General features: G+C 45.3%; 2 protein-coding genes across 2 annotated transcripts; both read right to left on the bottom strand.

The window, feature by feature from the left end:
* Positions 1 to 450: 450 nt before the first annotated feature.
* On the bottom strand, positions 451 to 1,608 carry s1pr3b (sphingosine-1-phosphate receptor 3b; the record flags this gene model as incomplete). The annotated part of the gene is made up of 1 exon (XM_079755909.1): positions 451 to 1,608. The coding sequence occupies one exon, from the start codon at positions 1,606 to 1,608 to the stop codon at positions 451 to 453; it is 1,158 nt and encodes a 385-aa protein (XP_079612035.1).
* A 14,312-nt stretch (positions 1,609 to 15,920) lies between these two features.
* Positions 15,921 to 19,274, bottom strand: zbtb7c (zinc finger and BTB domain containing 7C; the record flags this gene model as incomplete). The annotated part of the gene is made up of 4 exons (XM_079755904.1): positions 15,921 to 16,629; positions 17,091 to 17,504; positions 17,715 to 18,112; positions 18,489 to 19,274. 4 exons carry the CDS (start codon positions 19,272 to 19,274, stop codon positions 15,921 to 15,923), a joined length of 2,307 nt encoding a protein of 768 aa, XP_079612030.1.
* Positions 19,275 to 21,861: the final 2,587 nt, after the last annotated feature.

Raw genomic sequence — 21,861 nt, 5'->3', positions numbered from 1 at the left:
TGCAATTAGGCTGTTGCATTATTATGTAAAAAATAAATGGAATCATTATCAACCTGAATACTAATAAATAGGTTTCCAATGGTTGTAATTCTGACCAATATATAGCATCATGCATTATTGTAGTTTCTTAAATATAGTTCTTTGAATTGTACTGATAACTCTTGCTGTCGTTATGGGTAAATATGATACTGAGTGTGCTGACATGAGCAACACTCTTAAATCAGTACCACGTAGGGACCATGCGTGTGTGTGTGGGGGGGGGGGGGGCAACGACGACGACGACTTCAACTTCAAGATTAAAAAACGTATGCAACTAAAACGAGCACCCTGAAGTAAAAATTCATTAACCCCCCCCCCCCCCCCCGCGCCTCTTGACCTCTGTCCCTTCCTAAATTAAGTGCTTCCCTCATTTCACACCCCTCGCGTTTTCCTTCAGACTGCTGGAACCCCCTACCCATGACCCTGATCAGGACACGCTTGGCCCACCAGCGTGTTCTGAGCAGCGGGTCCCGACCCCGCCGGGTTCCCCCTCTCCCCCTCCTTCCTGGAGGAACCCTGCGGCTGGTTCTGGCTCTGGTTCTGAATCTGGTGCTGATTCTGGTTCTGGTTGATCCCGCTCCCCCAGGACTTGCTCTTGCTGCGGCTCTGCTCCAGCGATGGCCTGGCACCGCTACCGTTCACCGAGGTCTGGATCTTGCAGAAGGGTCCGCACACCAGCCCCAGGAAACCCCGGCGCATCTCCCGGCTGGCCAGAGTGTAGATCACGGGGTTCATGGCCGAGTTGAGCACGGCCAGCGCGATGAACCAGTCGGCCTTGTACAGGATGGAGCACCGGCGGCGCTGCTTGCACGCCACGTCCACCAGGAGCAGCACGAAGATGGGCGTCCAGCAGGCGATGAAAACGCCCACCACAATGACCACGGTGCGCAGCAGGGACAAGGCGTGCTCCGATTGCCGCTGCTTGCTCACCTTCTGGCTGCTGGACTTGACCAGCGTGTAGATGCGGGCGTAGAGCACGGAGATGGCCAGCAGCAGCACCATGAAGATGATGATGCAGAACGCCACATACTTTTTGGAGTAGAGCGGCAGCACGGTCGAGCAGTCGTGCAGGTCACCCAGACAGTTCCAACCCATGATTGGCAGCGCCCCCAGGGACAGGGCGATAATCCAACAGGTGCCGATGAGGAGGAACACCCTGTAGTTCTTCTTGCGGTCGTAAGGTCTCATCTTGACCATGGTCAGGTGTCGTTCGATGGCTATCGCCAGGAGGCTGAAGATCGAAGCGCCGAGCGCCACAAACATGCTCCCCTCCCGGACGAACCAGAGGGCCGGGGACAGCTGCAGGGTTTTCTCCCCAGAGAGCATCAGGTTGACGAGATACGCCACCCCAGAGAGCATGTCGCACAGCGCCAGGTTACCGATGAAGTAGTACATCCGATTGTGGAACCTCTTGTTGCTCCCTATGGCCACGAGCACCACGAGGTTCTCCAGCACGATGAAGCTGCAGATGACCAGGAACACCAAGGTCTTGGTGTCCATGGAGCTGGCGGGCCTGTGGTCGAGTCTCCCGGTGAAGTTGTAGTGGCGGTGAAGTTGAGTGTTGCTCATGTTGCCGGAGCGGCCGCTAGAGGGCGCACTTTAGCAGGGAATCTTTTTTAAGTCTAGGTGATCAAAAAAAATGAAAAAAGACAAGGGCTGGAAAGTTTGTCTTTTTTATTTTGCTGCTCAGGTCTATAGTCCGTGATGAGCGTATTTCTAAACGTAAACTGGTTGTAAAAGTCGGGCTTATATAATGAATCATTAAGTGTTTTAGGACTAAAGCCTTACACTGTACAACAACACCGGTCATCGCTAGGCTTGTCTACTTAATAAAACGCAGTTAGGACAGTCGCCTAGAATATTATAAATTAATCATTATTAAGGCAAATAAACGATATCTTGCCTACATATATAGGCTGCCTACATATAATGAACATAGGCTAAATTCAAAAGAGCCTGCATAGGCGGTCCAACACAGTAATCTCACCAACAATGTATCTTGTTCTTGTCCAAATAGTCATACTTCCCTTTCGTAATCACCCAGGATTTATTAGGTTAAAATATATCCTAGATTAGTCTACGTTTTTTTTTCTTTACCCAAATGGCAAAAGTTATAACAACTTACCTAAGGATGTCGGGGATATTCAACAACTATTCCAGTTTGAAGAGATGCGGAAAAATAAGCAACCTTTTGCTAAAGAGTTTATCCATGCAATTGTATTCTTAATTTCAACCATTTTACAGCTCCGGTTTAAAGTAGACAGCGCTCCGTCCCAGGTCTCTTTGCTCTAGGCAGGCTATCTCTTCGGCGTTTCTCTTCAAGTCACACCCCTTCCTCAATTTACTGGAGGCTGCAAACTTCATTGGTAGGGCTGTGAAAACTAAAGATCAAGTCAGTAATGTGTCTATGGATAGCATGTCCTGTTATTAGAAATTAACTATCATAACGTTTTGCATTATTTTCCAGATGGCTTTGCCAAGTGCAAGATAAAGATAGATATTTTTTATTAACGATGTGGAGTTTTTTATAAAAGAAATACTCACACAAAAAAATAAATCACACAAATAATAATGATACAATTTATGTGTTTTATACACAATGGTTCCTGCGATTGTATTCATTATGGGAACCCTACATAATTCCTTTGTGTGCATTAAAACAAAAGTAAGCCAAATAAATATTGACTCATTGTCATTATCTGGTTGGAGTCATGACTTATTCAGTGTTTGTTGGTTGTTAAATAAATAACATGATTCTATTGAATTGTAGACAACCTTTGTGCTAGACTCACCCTGTTCCTATAGCCTTAAAATAATCACATCCTTGCCTGTTCAAAACAACAACTCTACAAACAACTGGATTCTCTGGTTTCATGATTGCTATGGTTAGAATAGTTTTTAATTATATATATATATATATATATATATATATATATATATATATATATATATATAAACTGCACGCAACTACTCATGTTATTTGTTAGATGATGTTGTTTTAAGGTAGGGTAGGCAATAATTTTTAGCGGCATTCTTTGTCAAATTTATTTGTACATTCCGACAGCGAGAAATAAATCAACTGACAAAAAACATATATTTTATCTTGTATCTTTGGCTCTCGCTGGCCTGTAATAATCCTGTCCAATCATTTCATTCGGCCCGAATGAAATTATTGGATGGCCTACTTGTCTGTCTACCTACCTGCCGTCTACCTGCGCGCACTCCCGTACGCTCGTTGCGCAGGCAAGGCAGACCTAGCGCTAAAGCTAGCGAGCTAGTCAGATGCTTTAGGGGCGTGGCTTTGACAGAAGACCTGAAGGGAGTTCTGGTTGGTTTAGTTTGGATGCTTTCAAAATCGAGCCCATACTGACTAGATCAATCACATTTCTTACCTTAGATATTATCATTAAGATACAATATCATATCCTCACTATCAAAATAATAAATAACAAAAATCTTTTTAATATGTGTTGAATCTTTCAAACCTCACTAGTTCTTCACTTTCGCAATTAACGTACCATCGGCATGGACGATGCCAACTTCCACCTGCACAGGACTCGATCACACCTTAAGAGGCCGGAAAGCAGAGCGTGAGTCACTGGAGAGTTGACGTGCTTCAGCACCTTCCGGCCCCTCCTGCCTGCGGAGAAGCTCTCAGCTATGCAAGTCATATGGGGTGATGGGCCACACCGACGCCTCCCAAAGAACCTTACGCTCCACCTTTCCGATCACCTTCTACACCTCTGACTTCAGCTTCAACCCTGAAACGGGCCGGTTCAAGAAGTTCTCTGAGCAGTCCTCCATTGTGGGCTGCTTCAGTGAGGAAGAGGACGAGTGCCAAAGTGTGGATGGGAGGTTCGTCAGAAGGTCTGGGTTGAACTCCATCCCAACATCGGCCAGACCAAGAAGCGGCTGATCGTCCAACCCTTATAACTGTTTACCTACTTTAGACTCTTTTAATACCTAAACCATACACTTGAAATAACAACTTTGCACTTCATTGACATTTGTTTGTTAATTAGTTCTTAATTACATTATATGTTGGTTTTTTGTCCATTGTATTTTTTCCGGGGTATTTTGTTCCATAGAATGTTTTTTACTATACTCTGCATCTTTTTTTGGCCTGTCTTTCTGCTGCTGTAAACAACCCAATGTCCCTGCATGGGGATCAATAAGGACTTATCTTACTGCTACACTTAGGCTACTTCCAATCCTTCCACAAGATGCTACACGTGGCACAGTGCTAGGCTTTTAGCTTTACTTCAGTTTCAGCAAATATCGAGGCGATAATGGACCAAGGTGACGTCATGGAGGAGCCACACACTGCCGGGTCCTTAACTCTGCGTTAACCACAAGTCCAGACTGAATAAATGGACGTGGTTTGGCAAGGGTCCACACAAGGCCTTGTGTTACAGTAACAATCCTCAGACGTTTCCTGCAGGTTGCACTAAGTAGCCTATTCATCCAGTGACACTGAAACTCAGAAGAAAAAAACAACGAAATCTTAGGGCTACTACTCCGTGCTCAGCAATCTGAGCCATCATATATAAGGACACAAGAGAAGAGCGGTGGGCACGTTCCTCCAGTAACCCCAGATGGAAAGTAAAAAAAAAAAAAACTTCTGAGTTTGTCAGCAAAGTTGTGGTGATGTGGAAAAACCAGGAAACTACATTTTACTGATAGGTTTCAGGGGGACTGAGTGTAAAGCCATGAGATGTGGTCGAGAAACGGGGGGCCCCCGGCGTCTGTGTTTATACATAGACTACTGAGAGGGGAGTACAGTGTGTTAGGATGAGATTTCAGCTCTTCACAACCATCTTCTCAGAAACATCGTGCCTCCTGTATACATGGGCAGGAAGACTGGATGGTTCGCTGGGATCGACGGTCAGCCACTGACAGTAATAAGCGTTTAGGCAGAGAGTTGCTTGTGATTTAAGTCTGTGGCAGGCCGGTTGGTTTTCTGACTTGTGTGGTCGATGCGCTACGTTGTTTCCCTCCCGCTGTAACTGGACGCGACTAACTACTACACTACTAACTGTCGTCTTCTAATGTGATAGAGAAAACGCGACATTAGAGTACATCAAGTGTTATCAGCTATACTCACACCCAGATTTCTTTAGAAGCAGAGGGTGTAGCCCGATAGTACATAGTCTAGACAGCCCTTCTTCTAAGTGTCATCAAATGTGTAGGTTTGAAACATATCAGCAGAAAATAGGATGTTTGCCGTCGCTGACTTTTATCGGGAACACATTCATTATTTATTATACAAGCGGCATTTCCTGCACTTAGATATACCCTCCGGCATGCATCAAGCGCAGTAAAGATTTTCATAATGCAACATGCATAGGCCTACTACACACACCCTGGCATCACCTATAGCACCACAACGTCCGGCCTACATGTATCATTCCAAACCAGTAGCGAGCTAAGAGCTAATGGCGTGATGTTGCTCTTGTTGCTCCGGTCGTTAGCATTACGCCATTAGCTCTTAGCTCGCTTCTGGATTTCGAATGATTAGTTGTGATAAGCCCCGGGCACGCCGCGACGCTTTACCATTAAAAACACATTCCGAAATGTCTTCTGCTGACATCACCTCGTCCTCAGCCTCCCCAACCCCTTCATTTAAAGACAGCTAGGGTCAGAAACCGGCGGGGCAGCGCACTGGCGCACCCGCGTGCAATTATAAGAGCACCCTGCCTCTAATTTCAACTCTCCCTTTATTTTAAAGCAACAACACACCCCATGGGTCTCGGCCCCAGGAGCATCTGTGGCGGTTTTCGGTTCCACCTTCTTTCTGTCCATTGGCTTCGGTGGTTAGGAGTATTTTGAGGCACGGTGGGCAACGTCTTGCATGCAGCTGGACTGAGGAGGAGAAGGGAGGAAAAGAAGGCAGACGGTTGAAGTCGTTTCTGAGGCGTCATTTCAGCCGTGGGGCCTGTTTAGTCTAGGGGCAAGTCAGTGGGCCAACACTGGGGGGGACAGACCACACAAAACGGGAACAATTCTTGTTTCATGGTTTTTCGTTCGCGCCGCGATGGCTTTTCCCTTTAAAAGCACTGTGTTTTTTATTTGTTTGCTTGGTACAAAAGTTGAATACGAAGTTGAAGTCGAATACATCTTTTTTTAATAATGGGGTTCAGAGTTTTCCGAGAGGGAAAGTGTGAGGGCTTTCCAAAATAATGGACGGACCACCCAGGGTTTAAAGATGGCGTCACAGAATCCACGTGGTCAGTACGTTGTGGCTGGAGTGGATATGAACGGCATGGAATATCCTTCACCATCCTTGACCCCCCCCCTCCTGTGAGAGCAGGGGAAACACGCGTTTAAAGAGAGTATAACATTGAATCATGGTTCATTTCCAGTTCACTTTGGCAAACCAGTGAAGACAAAACTAGAGAGGAGTGTGAGTGTGTGTGTGTGTGTGTGTGTGTGTGTGTGTGTGTGTGTGTGTGTGTGTGTGTGTGTGTGTGTGTGTGTAGACAGTTATTTCAGGAATGAGAAACAGACTAGCAGTATTTATTTTGTTCAATATTATTGTCAATAGTGTAGGATAGAACTTTAAATAAGTGTTTTACTCATATTATTTCTATAGTGATCATTCGACAATGATTCATTATTGTTTATTTGGTAGTTAACAACAAATATCTTGTCAATAGCTTCCTTATCCATCCAGTTATCCCTCCATATCGTCCCTTATAGTTAATTGACGGAGAGTCCATCTAGACCAATTATATGCAGACTATCTTTTAAATCTTGTCGATGCATTAGTAGACTCGTCCATTTGCCTCCATCATGAGCTAAACATTTTTCATTGTAGGCCTGTTACTGGCTTCGGAGATTAAGGTATCGACAGTGTGCGAAATATCGGGGGTCCCCCATCCCCGATTGTTGCGCAATACCGATCTAAATTATCCCAATATGCAGTTGGCCTATAACATTACAATATTTCATGGATGCAAGCAATCAGTCTATAGCCTACATGACAACACACACACGCACACAACAATTGTTGATAATCCGATATGCTATAGTAGCCTATTCGTAAAGCAACACTATAGCCAATTCAGCCGCCCATGTCAGTAGGCTACTGACATAGGAGGCTGCATTGGCTAACGTTGTTTGGATGCACAATGTTTTATAACAAGGAGAGGCAAAGTTGTGTATTACAATGCAAACACAACAATAATTGGCACCAATATGGCGCACTTAGAAGAGCAATTAACAACTGGATAAATGCCAGGTATAGGAGACTGGCACGCAATCGGTGCACTTGCGAATGAAAGCCTGCAGTATGACCAGTCGTGTAACATCATATATCCGTCCATCTACCGCAAATACGGTCAGACAGACACATCATTGAACACATACACAAAGCACATTCGTCCAACCACGGCGGATGCTGACAACATTTTACACAACAAGCCAAACCGCACCACGGCAGGTGCGCTCTCTCTCTCGCGCACGCACGTAAACAATTAGGTCTACTCCAACTTGCAAGGCTAGGCTGCTTCACTAAGACCACAACCGACCACAACGCCTTCACCATGCAGTATGCCGAAGCCGGAAAGGAAATGCACGCACACAGTCGGACCACAACCATCCACAACGACTTCATAACCATGCAGTATGCCGAAACCGTAGAGGACATGCATGCACACAGTCGCACACACTCATCTTATGCACAGTGCACCCTATGTCCCAGTTCTATCATCTCAATTCAGTCACTGCAAAGATTTAAAAGATAGCCTCTTACCTTAATTTAGAATAGACCCAAGTGTGTGAGTGATACACTCTGGTTTAGCTTTCGCTTGCTAGCCGTTTTTAGTATGACTTTTCAACATTACGTCTTTCTTCTGTTTGATGAACAAGGCTAATTTGCATACGCACACAGGACTGTCTGGCTCCGCTTGGCAAAAAGTAACATTTGTGAACAAATGTTTTGAATTCTGAATAATGGACATGGTGAGCTTAAAAACATTTAATTGACCATTAGTGACATTAAAATAGGCTATGTATTTATTTTTTTTTGACAGAATTTGAGACCCCCTTCAAATTTTGCTTTTGAGGCTTTCAGGGGTCTCATTGGTAAATCGGGGGGGTCGAGCCCCCCCCCCCCCGTATTTCGCACACTGGGTATCGACCACGATACAGCTCCTCTCCAACAGAAGCTGCCAAATCAGTAGAACTGAACATGTGAAGAATCCACAGTGGATAAAAGTACCTTAAAGTGCCTGACTTGTTGTTTGGCCAGAGAGATTACACATACAAACAAACACGATAAAGAGCAGAACCCTGAACTGTTGATCTCCCAATGACAGAAGGTTTTAGGAAAAGGACTGGTTGATCAATAAACTACTGACTTCACGAATATGGAAACAGCTTGTTTACCCAAAAAAATTATGTTGATATTTTATTTTAATGTATGCATTAAATATATAGACTAGTAACTAGTAGGAAAAAATATAACCAAACTAAAACACCATATACCACATATACCACAGCGCATTGTTGGGCGGAACTGTACAGGAAAACTTTTTTTAAGTGCCTTTCCATTGACAGCCAGGCTTCTGTCTGGAGTGGCTGAATGTTCGATGCCTGAGTGCATTAAAACATATTGATCAGGCAATCATTAGGCTTTAATAAATGTTATCTTGTGAAGCTTAAATGCTTTCCTCCATCATCTTTCCCCCATGTATATGCATACCTCATCGTTAACAATGTATTTGTGTAGTGCACCGTTAAAATCCTACTAACCTGTCTTGGCAACCATGCCCTTGCAGAATGCCAAAACCAGCCAGACCAAAAATTAAACACCCTAAGTTAATGGGAAAACCAAGCCAGGACAACCGGAAAGTAATTCAACCCTCCAAGGCCTGAGTTCTTTTCAACCTGTGAAACGATAGGTTCCTACTGTAGTGAGTACTTTTCCATGGAAGATCGGCCATTTTGTGCTTATTCATTGTGGTGAAACAGAGTCGATCGCAGATTCCTGAAACAGTTCCCTACATTTTCCAAGGTCTGTGGCCGGACCATAAGCGTCTTTCCTCCACACCATATTTATTCATTTATTGAATCAGATTATCATTTACACGTCTGTTTAATAAATGTCAAGACACATGAAATGGCAGATACCCAAATATCAAACCCTGTCATAAATTTCCAAACTGCCCATTAATTCTTCTCCACTTCCCTAACTGCCCATTAATTCTTCTCCACTTCCCTAAAGCTGCCAGTGTAATCCCTAGCCATTTTTCACTTTTAGACATGAAAACAAACAACACAAGGAACCAAACAACTGTTCAGTACACAAAAGGTCACGCAATACTAATGTACTAGCATGTTTGCTAGTTGTTCTTGGCTACAGGTTTTTTGTTCAAATACAATATCGTAACCAACATTTTCTTTGACTCTACGCTCATCCTACTTTTTATGCAGTTTACGCAGCTTTTTATTGAAAGTTGTTGCAGCTTCGGTATCACAGCAAGAGAGTTTTTGTCAGTATTTTCCTTGGTGCTGTACCATCTTCATGCATTGATCTATCCAGTACACAACAAGCAGAATCACCTTTATTGGCTACTCTAATATTAAAATGTGTTCTTTACTTTATTATTGAATCAATCATTAGACACCTAAATTCAAAGACAGTCAATTCAGATATAAATAATAAAGGAGCAGATAGGGGTTAGGGCATCTGGTTCATGGATGCCCAGAAGACTGCGAACACAGGGATCAAACCTGGCACCTCTCGTGTTCGATAGGAACACCCACATAGAGAAACGAGAGAGAGAGTAGGCCTACGTGGGTAACAGTGATCAAAATGTATACATTTATATTAAAATATTAATATGCACTCACTTCCCAATGAATCCTAACGTAACAGTAGCAACGTGGACGCGAGAATACAGCCGATCGATCGTGCACTGACAAGCTAGCGTAGCATACAAAAAGTAGTGAAGTGAACATTTTTTATGAAACAATTTTTAAAGAATGACTAACATACTAGCTTCATGTTTTACTTCTTTCATGAAAATACTCAAATACAAGGACAGGAGCAGGTGTGAGTATGGGCTCAAACAGGCCTCAGGCTTCCGGAGGGTTCCTTCTATTGAGTATCTCTGGTGCAACCTGTCGTACGTGCAGCCACAGTTAAAATGCTCCGTGTAGGAATACGTTCCCGGGAGAATACACTCCGGGCATTCCAGTCACAAAGTGTATGCATATTTTATCAGGAGCCGTAAAACGACTGGAAGGACCCATCCTTGGCTTTACGATGTACACACACACACACGCACACGCACACACACACACACACACACACACACACACACACACACTCACACACTCACACTCACACACTCACACAACCACACACATTTAAAGCACCATGTGAAGACTTGAAGGGAGTAGTAGTGCAGCCGGAGTGATTGGCAGACAGAGCAGACAGACAGTCTGAGGTCAAAGTGCAGGATGCGATGGCTTTTCGTTCCTCTGGGACTCTGTAATGTTGTCCGTAAGTTGTTGACTCTTATTAGCATTACTAATATTTCTTTAATTTATCTGTCTATAGACATCATTATTTATAACTATCAGCGTCAGATCTGAGGCATCAGTCGTATCGAACACACAGGGAAACGGGAAAAGTATTTAAAACGTTCCACTGCATTTAACCTCTGTTTTAATACTTTCCCTGTCTAATTCTGAGGGACCGATGGAGTGCAGCCTCACATCATGTAGCTGGGTTAGCCCTGGCTGTCCTGCTCTATCTCCTGCATTGTTTAGGCTTAGTTATGGTGCCAGTTGGCCTGTTGGTCAGCGCAACGCAAGGGGGTTTACGGACCCGTTACTTCCTTGCGGACCCTCCTTGCATCCATCGCAAGGGCCTGACGTGCGCCTCCCAAAAATTGTGACATTGCGTCAAGGCGACGCAGCAGCAGGGACTTTGATTGACCGGGTAACTGAGCCTTGACAGAGTCCGTGGAGAGAGGGAGTCAGCGGGGGGAGCCACACTAACGATGACCAGCCTCACCTGTTGCCAGGTTTTAAACTAGTGTTAGCCCACACTCTGGTGCTATCTGGCCTGCCGTGTGTTAAAGCCTTTTGTCTGGGATTTTTTTTTTCTTTAAAGGTGACGTATTATACCACCAGGTGTGAGTGTGATAAGCTATTACAAGCCCCTGGGTAGGCTGGTAGGCTGATCTATCCAGCACACATCTACGCCCACTTGTGGTGTCAGAAGAGGCAGATTTTCAAAACGGCTTGTAACGGCTAGCCACCTTTAAGAGGAGGTCTGGTGGTCTAGTTTGCGTGGCTTTGTTTTGTAGTTTAGAGCTCATGTTGTTTTGGTGGTAAGAGCTACTTCTTAGTCCTAGGTCACACAGCACGATTTGTCCAGCGGTTGCACCTCAGTTGGTTTTGTTCAGCCACATCTCCCCTCTTAGTTCCTCATGTTCTGACTGTTCATTTCCAGCCTACAGTTGACCGTATCCCTCTTCATTTGCATAAGCATCGGCTTTTTCCGCTGTTCAGAAGTTAACCCTTACTGCTGTGACCCAGGCAACATGCCACCATGGCTGAGGTTCGCTACATTAAAGGTGACATATTATACCACCAGATGTGAGTCTGATTTGCCATTACAAACCGTTTTGAAAATCAGCCTCTTTCGACATCACAAGTGGGCGCGTCCACCTAGATGTATGATGGGTACATGAGCAACGTTTGCTACAGTCCACTGGGTAGGCTGAATGACTGAATGATCTATCCAGCACACATCTAGGTGGATACGCCAACTTGTGATGTCCTCAGTTCATGTTGTGATTTTCAAAACGGCTTGTAACGGCTAATCACACTCACACCTGGTGGTATAATATGTCACCTTTAAGCTAGGGTAGGCAATTTGGAGAACCCAACCAGATTAAGATAGATTTTGAAAATATTCATCCCTAAAAAATTCCCACCCCTCCCTTCAGGCCTACGTCCCAACGTCAAGCCACTCTCCCAAAACACACGATTAGCTTGCTAGCTTTAGCAAAAGGTCTGTCTAGCCTTGTGCAAGACACCTCTCATGCACAATGAATGCAGAGTGGTCAATGTGTACATAGGTAGCCAGATAGGTCAGCAGACAAATGTTTAGGCCAACCAATCAATTTGGTTTAATTAAATTGATTAATTAAATGGTTGAACATGCTTTACATATTTATTTTTAATTTAAAACCTTAAAAACTCCCTTGAACAGTTTGTTTTCATCATTTCATTTAATAATTTTTATCTTGGTGTTAAGAGAATTTCAACAAATAAGAAAAAAATGGTACTAAAATAAATTGTCCACCCTAGCTTTAAAATCCTCCAAACTGACTCCTACAATTGGCTAAGCTGTCTTTAAGCCTTCTCTCACAACTGGCCGTGCTAACCTTGTAGGGTCCGGCTAACCTTAACTGCTCGGGAATACAAGGAATACATCTTGACTATGCCATTCAATCTTGATTATGCCATTCAATTCCTTCATAAATTACAGAATGACCTAAATACATGTATTAAAGGAATACATTTTACCCAGAATAGAATATATCTTACAAAAAGATGACCATAGATATTCAAATAAATATCAGATGTATCTCTTCACAGGCTCCGTAACAATGACAGGGTTTAAACAGGGCATACCAGGGTATAAATGTTCTTTTCCTCCAACTTGTCTGAGAAAGACAATTGTATGTTGAATAAAAAGTGCTGAACAACATACCACATTCACTTGTGTTGGCCAGTAATGCGAGCCTATCATCCATACAATGTTGTTGGAGAAATGTAAGCGTCTTTGGCAGGCATAATGGACTAATGGACATAATGGACATAATGGACATAATGGACACTCACAGTCCTCAGACTGTGAGTGTTAGTCCCATAGGGAAACAACATATGTTCTCTTCATTTATCCTATTATTATATTATGAACACTAAATTTATCCTTGAGTGGCCATAATGTAAAACTCATCGGAGATGTTAACGTCCACAGGGCGCAACTTTTAGTCAACCTGTGAAATAAACTACCAGTATGTCATTGAGTAGTCTCTCAAACTGCCTTTTGTGGAGCTAAAGTAGGGCTTGATGTCACACAGGTCTGATGTCAGACTCTTCTGTTCCTTCGCCCTTGTCACGCTGTTATTTTTTTGCCCTATTGTTTGGAAGTGAGTTTCCTCATGTGCCCGCTGGACCTCCAGAGACCCCGACCAAACACAGAATAAGCTCATGGCTCTTCTTGAGGTAACATTGTCACTTCACTTCCTCAGAGGATGCAGCAGGAGTTTCTGGGGTGGCCAGGGCTTCATAACCTTAAACACCACCCGAACAACCACTCAAGATCGGACAGGCCACCATCCGCCCTGCGTACACGCAACACCGATGGTGTGTGTGTGTGTGTGTGTGTGTGTGTGTGTGTGTGTGTGTGTGCGTTACACAGCATATTTGGAAAGAGCATTCCTCAGTGAACCCCCAAACCACACACACACACACACACACACACACACACACACACACACACACACACACACACACACACGTTATTTTACATCGGTAAGGGAAAGGTTCCAAGTTAGAGTTTAAAATGAAGACATAAGTCTGAATGAATTTGAATAAATCATCTTTAGCGTCTCCTGGAGGAAGAGTATGAAATTGGGTGGGAAAACTAAATGCATTGTTTAAAAGCTTCTTGTCGTTGTAGGCCTACCTCAAAATCCATGAACAAATACTCCATTGGTCTATTAGTGTTAATAATAATAAAAAATAATCATTATTATTATAATGATTATTGTTATTATATTATTATTTCTGCCATACGTGCCATATCAGTTATTAATGTTATTAATCCAATTCAATATTAATATTTCCTGCTGTTACAGTTTAATTTTTTGTTATTCAATGGTTAAGTCTATTTCATTGATATAGAGTAACGTTCATTTTATTACGTTCAAGACTCAATATTCGGTGGAAATTAGACAATTGCTATTTACCACTAGAGGTCAGTGTCATACATTTTTAACCACCGAAAACGGCAATAAATGGGATAAATAAAAAGGATATGCACAGCCAATTCTTTCCCAGTTCTCAGCATTTCGTAGAACTAACTAACTATAATTTCATTTACCCGTTTTTAAAAAATTGGATTATGTTGTTTACCATATGTTCACCATAACATTAGTACATTATAAATAGTTTACGTTTGCAAGTTCTTACAATTGGTCGACACAAGTTCATATTATCTTAAGTATTTGCCTGAAGGCCTATAGCAATATCAACATATTGCGGGCCGTCAATCTATTTATAGATTGACGGCCCGCAATATGTTGATTACTAAATAGATTATATTAGATTACTAAATTTTGCATCAAATTATAACTTGATGCAAAATTTAGTAATCTGAGTAATCTGTGTCTGCAAATATATATGTATATTAGTTTTTGTATTTTATTTTTTCAATGAGCTAACATTGATCTTCGTGGTTGAAATCAGGATATTTAAATGAAAATAAATGTTATGTTGGGCCTACTGTATTCTTGCAGTAGTTTAAACAAATTATCTTCTTTCTTTTCACACGCACACACACAGACACGCACACACACACACACACACAGACACACACACACACACACACACACACACACACACACACACACAAATAGGGTCAAATAATGGTCTCCCATGGTGTTCAATATTTAGTGTCTTTATAAAACAGATTTGCAAAATATAGCCACGGCTCATTCATTTAAATACACATAAATAGCAGGAAAACATTTTCCCATTTCAATTCAAATAAATTTGAGAAAATTGTTTTACACGTAAATCAGAAATGAACAATATAGGAAAACAGGGTTTTAAACCCTTTCGATTTCTTAATACAGAAAACACAAAGAAATGGCTAAAGCTGCATTTGATTAGTCAGAAATATACACCTTTTAACACACTTCAAAATTTATAACAAGGCTTATTCAAGTTTGTGGAGGAGCAATCTCAACATCTTTGGAAAGGTCCCTTAAAGTCATTAATTTTAAAGCAACACATTTTAACATCATGAGCAAAAGCAAGTAACACCACCATGGCTGAGAGTTTGAGTCTATGTACAATAGTGCAGCCCAAAGGAAAACAGAGAAAAGAACAGGCAGTAGATTTGTTATCAACATCGTTTAGCGTCCTGACTGACACCACTTCAAGTTAATTCCTTTCATTTTTCATTTGGTCAAAATGTAGAAACACAAACAGATCCTTGTGGTTGTGCCAGGCTGTTTATCAAGCATTTTAAAAGTCTAAACTCATCACAACACCAGGCATTTCAACATATGTAATTGAGAAATGGGTGTTTTTCTGGCACAATGTTTTGGAATGTGGGGCGATTGTTTTGTGTATTTAGAATACTTCTTAATGTTTTGGTTTTTTAAAGTACATTCATCATCAATCCTCAATTAATAAATACTAGTATAAAAATAGTGACTTGGGACAGTAAGGACGTTTGAAGGGATCGTGTCCGTATACTTCATCAAGACCAATGAGATTAAATCAGCAGTCTTCTGGAAAAACACAAACCTGCATCTGAATCGAACAATAAGGCAGACAATATCAGTTCAGTGTACTCTCCGGGGATTCCTTCTAGAAAAATATATGTAGATCCGTTATGGTTGCGTTTGCATCTCTTAAATGCTATCAAAAACCACCAGCGGAATGAATCAGCTTTCTTTTTTTAAACATATGAACATCTGTAAAAGTAAACAACTATACCATACTTCAAAGTGTCCTCTTTATCTTTCTCCATTGTTGAACCATATTCAAATCATATCTTCCCCAATGTCCATCACCGCAGCTGTCCTTAAAAGTCCTTTCAAAGCTCCACCAATGGGAGCTCAGTTTGCAGGCTCGGGTACGGGCGGCGGCCGCTCCAGCAGCACGGTCCACGGGTCGGAGGGCGGGGCGTAGAACCCTGAGCGGCTCAGCACCTTGTCTCCGGCCAGCGTGAAGGAGAACATACCCCTCTGCCTCCCGGCTCCCCCCCTCAGCTCCCCCGCCTCCTCCTCCTTCTCCTCCTCCTTCTCCCCCAGCTTCCCCTCCGCCCGGCCCCCCTCCAGCCCGGACCCCGCCCCCCTGCCCCTAAACCCCTGACCCCTGCCCCTGTTCACCATCAAACCCTTCACCCCCGCCAGGCTGCCGAGACCCTTGACCCCCGCGTAGGGCGAGCCCAGCAACAAGCCGTTCTCCTCGAAGGTCCGGTTTGACGTCACGCCTGTCGTCGTCGTCGTCGTCACGGCAGCCGGTTGACACAGGAAGCTGTTGTTGTTGTTGTTGGCGCTCCCTGGAATGGCCCTCCAGGCGGCGGGCTTGCGGCCCCGGCGTGGGCGGGACACGCGGCAGCTCTGTCTCTTGATGTGGCGGTGGAGGTGGTCGGAGCGAGTGAAGCTCTTGTAGCAGTGCTCACACTGGTAGGGCCGCACGCCCGTGTGGATGCGCAGGTGGTTCTTCAGGTCGTAGTTGTGGACGAACTTGGAGTTGCAGTGGAGGCACATGTAGGGCCGCTCGCCTGTGTGCTTGCGCATGTGGATCTTCAGCTTGTCCTGTCTGGGGAAGGGGGGGAACAGACAGGGGTGTTGGTGTTGGTGATTGGACGGTCTTTTCAAAGGGGAACTGGTTATTGGTTAGAACACGATTATTGTGGTCTTTTGTTTTGTTGTTGTTGTCGAATGTATACCATGTCTAACCAAGTATAAGCCCGATTGAATGATTGAAAGTAAATGAGTGTGATTGAAAGAAATAGGAAGAACTTGTACAAACACATGCCCAGCTGTCCTCTTTTCCTACTAGTTTATAATACTGTGAGTTTAATAACTCATTGAATACATCAACTGTCAAATTAGATTTCTTCTTTTGGGACATCCACACATGCATAATTCATTTCTTTGGGAAATCTCAAATGTCTTAGCAGCCTTGCAACAGTGGACTTAAAAAGACGAGTACAACCGAGCATCAATCAGTGCCCGGGACAGAGAGTGCACAGAGAGCCCCACTTGGCTGCCCCCTACCTGGTGAAGCGGACCTCGCAGATGGTGCACATGTAGGGCTTCTCCCCCGTGTGCGTCCTCATGTGCCGGGGCAGCTTCCCGGCGCCCTGGATCACCTTGTTGCAGATGGGACACTGCTGGGCAGCCTTGGGCTTTATCTTGCGCTCCTCCTCCAGCTGCCAGGGGGGGAACAGCGCCCCCAGGTGGGAGGCCGAGCTGAGGAAGCTCAGGTACGAGCGGAAGTCGGCCTCGTCTTTGATCTGGCCCAGCGGGACGTGGCCTTCCAGGGACGGCGTTCCCCCGGCGACGCTCCCGCTACCGCCGCCGGCGCCGGCGCCGTTAACGCCGGGGGTCTCAGAACCCCCCAGACCCCCCACGAGGCCGGAGCCCACCAGCTCGTTCAGGAAGTCACCGTGAAGCACGCCGGCGCCACTGCTAGAGGGACAGATAAGATACGAGGATTAAGGAAATTGTTCATCCCAGATTGGAATAGCTTGTCACAGCAGACAGCAGACATGACGGTAACAAGACTTAAAAATCCATGATTACAAAAAAAACAGACAAACAAACTAATAATATAGAAAGGATATCGGCATGCACAAAAAGAGGAGTAGAAATGTGGCTCCAGAAATAGGGTTGACTTACTGCGTCACTTCCTCCTTCACCTCCTCCTTGATAGCCTCCCTCTTCACAGCCAGGTCCAGAGGCCTGGAGCTCTCCAGCTGGGGGGGCGCCGAGGACCCAGGGGGGTAGTGTCTGCCCCGGGGCGGGCCTCCGTTGTGGGGGTGCGGGTGCGGCTGCTGGTGGAGGTGGCGGTTGCGGTGGTGGAGGTGGTGGTGGTGGTGGTGGTGGCGCCCGGGCTCCAGGAGCTGCTGGGGGAAGCCGGAGATCTCGGCGGCCCACATGGAGGGGTAGAAGCTGGGCAGCAGCGGGGAGAAGTTGGCCTGTCTCTTGTCCAGTGCGGAGGCGATGCGCGGGTACAGGCCGTCCTGCAGGAGGGACTTGATGGAGAAGTCCTTCAGGGCGCGGCTCTCGGTGCTCTCCTGCACACAAACAGACGTTGGAGATGTTTGGTTAATGAAGAGTCGACGGGTTGGTGCAAGCTCACGGCAACGACAACAAAGAAAGGAAACAAAATAATTTAGGGGATCCAAGAATTTTTGGGACTCGTTTGTTCAACAGTTTTGTTTAACTTCAGGTTTTCTCACACAACCACGCACAAGATCAGGGAGCTGCCACCTGCCCTGCATGCACGTGCTCATGTGCACACACACGCACTCACCGTGAGTGTGGGTGCAGACCATCCCTCAGCGACCACTTGTCAGTGAGAAAGTCTTCATGATTTCTCCTTTGCTTTTACTATTCCTATCTTGGGATTTTAGCGAATCAACGCCAATCAAAACATGAGTAACAGCATACCTGTTTTCCTCTCATGTTGTCCGGCGACTGTGACTGCCTGTTGTTGGTGTGCAGCTCATAGCTGTTGTTGTTGTTGCGGTAGTGGAGGTGGCGGTGGTACTGCGACGTGCTCGGGGGCGGAGACTCCTCCCTCCCGCGCGGCGTCCCTTCCCCCCGGCTCTCCGGCGACCGCGTCGACCTCTCGCTGCCTCCCTCCTCGTCCTCCTCCTTCCTCGACCCTTCCTCCTCATCCTCCTCTTCCTCGTCGTCGTCCTCCTCCTCGTCCTCATCGTCCTCCATGTCCTCCTCCTCCTCCTCTCCTCCTTCACCTCCTCCTCCTCCTTCCCTCCCTCCTCCCGTGTCCATGATCTCCAGACACACGTTGATGATGCACGGGATCTCCAGCAGGCGGGCGGCGTTCAGGATCTCCTTGACGTTGGACGCCGTCACCGTCAGCGTGGAGGTGTAGGCGAACTCCAAGATGGCCGTCAGCGACTCGGCCCCCACAAAGTCAATCTCGTACGCGGCCGCCGTCTGCGGCTGCTGCTGCTGCTGCTGTCGATGATCCCCGTGGTCGCCGTGGTTGCTGTGGTTGTCGGAGGCCGTCGCCACGGTGAAGAGCTTCTTGAAGTACTGGCTGCAGGCGGCAAGGACGGAGCGGTGCGTCTGGTACTCCTGGTCGCGGACGATCAGGACCACGTCGCAGAACAGGCCATCCCGCCGCTGCTCGTTCAGGCTGCACAGGATGTCGCTGCTGTGGTTGGGGAAGGGGATCCCGATCAGGTCCTCCTCTCTGTGGTGGGACATGGTGGGGTCGGGGGGTCGTGGGGCCGGAGTGTGTGCTGCAGGTGGGGGATCTGAGGAGAGGGTACGAAGGTGGCAGGTTAGATGATGCTGTTACAGGCGTTGCTGCTGGGCTGCTGGTACCTACGTATACAGGAGCAAAGTCATTTAACGGCATACTGTACGTTTTTGTTTGTGGTGTACCTTGAAGTAAAGACTTAGTCTCCCCCGGAAGGTTTGTCAGGATATTCGCATTTCACATTCACATTCTTTTTATTTAAGGTTTTGAAGAAAGGCTTGGAGATGAGACAGAACATCTATTATGGTTAAATGATAATGGTAAATCGCAAAATTGAAACTTCTTGATATTTGTTGATTTTGATTTGATGATAAGATTTGCATCTTCTTTGTCTTTGGAGGATGTAGTGAGAAATATATAAAAAGGCCTATATTAAAACACGAAATGAAGGCAGATTTGCAATTGTACACTTATATAGCCATCTTCATAAGGTATATGTTGGGATCTTTAGATAAATCGTCATCTGGATTTCAGTGTATTACTTGAAAGGGGCAATGACTAGTGTCTAATGAATCTGATGTGGTTTTGATGTTATTGTGTTCTGTTAACCCATCCCACCAGATGCTGCAGTTCCTACCTTCTGAATCACTCTGGTGTTTACAGACCGTGGTAAAAAAGACAACAACTGACATTGGCACCACTCTCACTCATTCACATCTATGAATAGCGCTCAAACTGAGCTGTCCGCACTCGGCGGTCAGGGAAGGCATGTGTACGTCAATACTTTGAAGCGGTCATGCTCACCACGGCTACATTGTTGACTGCCTCTGAGCAGAACTTGGACTATGAAGCCACATTGACGCACACACACACCAACCCACCCACCCGTGCACAGTACACACACACACACACACACTTTGACACACCCACCCGTACAAACACACACACACACTGACCCACCCCCTCACATTCACACGCAGATGTACACACACACACACACACACACACACGCACACACTGTACCAAACTCCCTCACTGTTGAGGCGGCGTATCAAATGAGAGTATTCCTACCTCAAAAACTTCAGAAGAAAGCCAAACTTGTGCATCAGGTATACAAGTTGGACAAAAGGGGTTTTTATTCTCGTCCACGTTGTTGCTAGGTAACGGTTGCCATGTTAATGTCACTAATACGGAGTAGACATAATTATTTAAACGCCTATAGAGGGGGTGGTGGTATCACGTATATCTCAGTCTCAAACCAGCAAGTTTGAGGGATTTCTTTTTTATATATATAAAATCGATTCAGTGTGGGCGTGTTTTTCTTGCTGGCAAATACGAGCAACGATAGCAAGACGTGATATTAGGAGCTGTTATTTAACAGACATATTCGCTGTCCGGGAGGGGGGTTAATGTATCGTGTTTTGTACAGTAGGCCTATTGTACGAACCCCTATTAATGAACGTTTGTGCTGTGCGGTAGAGAGGAGATAAGTCCAACAATGACAAATTGACGCCGATGTGTTGACCTACCATCCCTGCAGCCAAACGCACGACGCACGCAAGTATCACTCGCATCACTTTGACTGTTTCACATCAGGACACACACTCAACGTACACGCTTATTGAATGTTCATGCGGGACATGCACTCGCCGCCACATTGCGGGAATAACAGGTTAAGAGAATAGCTGCCTGTCTCGTTCGTGGAGAATATGGAAGACGTGAGATGGGCTGAAAGCTCCCCAACAGGTTGCACAAACACGGCGCCCCTCCCAGCGCGCCGCCCCCCCCAAGGCAAACAATAACGAGGAGCTTGGAACCACAGCGATTGGATGAGAGGGGGGGAGAGAGGGGAGAGAGAAAGTGAGAGAGCGAGAGACTACTCAAAACCGCACATCCAAACTGAACAACAACTTTAGTTTGGGATAGCCTACTACATTGATCTTATCTATTGTAGGTGTTATAGCATTTAATATTGTCACCGATAAAAGGCCTAGATTATTGCAGACACTTCCATTGTAGGCCAACAGTACAGGTATGCCTACATCACATTTGTAATTAGTTCACCTTTTAAATAGTAGTCTGAGTCTACTTTATAAATCTAAACATTTGGACTAATTGGACGCCATTGTTATTCCTCCCTCCCTATTTTTTTTTTTCAAGTTTGTGTATGTTCAACGGACAGAGAAAGAAAGAAACAGAACGACGGAAAGAAGGGCAGACAGACAGACGGAAAAACCGGCCGGGTAAAACAAACGTATTAAAGACAGGTGACACGTGCTGGGTGCCGTTCGCATGTCGTAGTAGTGGTGTAGTTTCGCTTGTTGTCGTGCTCGTGCTCGTCCCCCTGAGCTAGCGCCACTCCCCTCCTCCGTTCCCACTGCTTCCCTACTGCAGCCGCTCCGTTAGCGAGAGCTATTTAGCGGCCAGCCCCTAATTACAACGTGGATAGGATCTGAGGAGGATGTGCCACATAGACAGGGAGGGGAGAGAAGGGCACAGCGTTCCCACCACAAGGTCCTGGGGCGACATTTCATCAGCTAAAACAGCCTTTTAACCCCTTAGACTTAACCCCACCCATCCGAAATAACCAGG

Source organism: Pollachius pollachius, assembly GCF_949987615.1.
Source record: "Pollachius pollachius genome assembly, chromosome: 18".
NCBI lineage: Eukaryota > Metazoa > Chordata > Actinopteri > Gadiformes > Gadidae > Pollachius > Pollachius pollachius.
The sequence above is the reverse complement of the archived record's forward strand: the minus strand, read 5'-3'. Positions and strand labels throughout refer to the sequence as shown.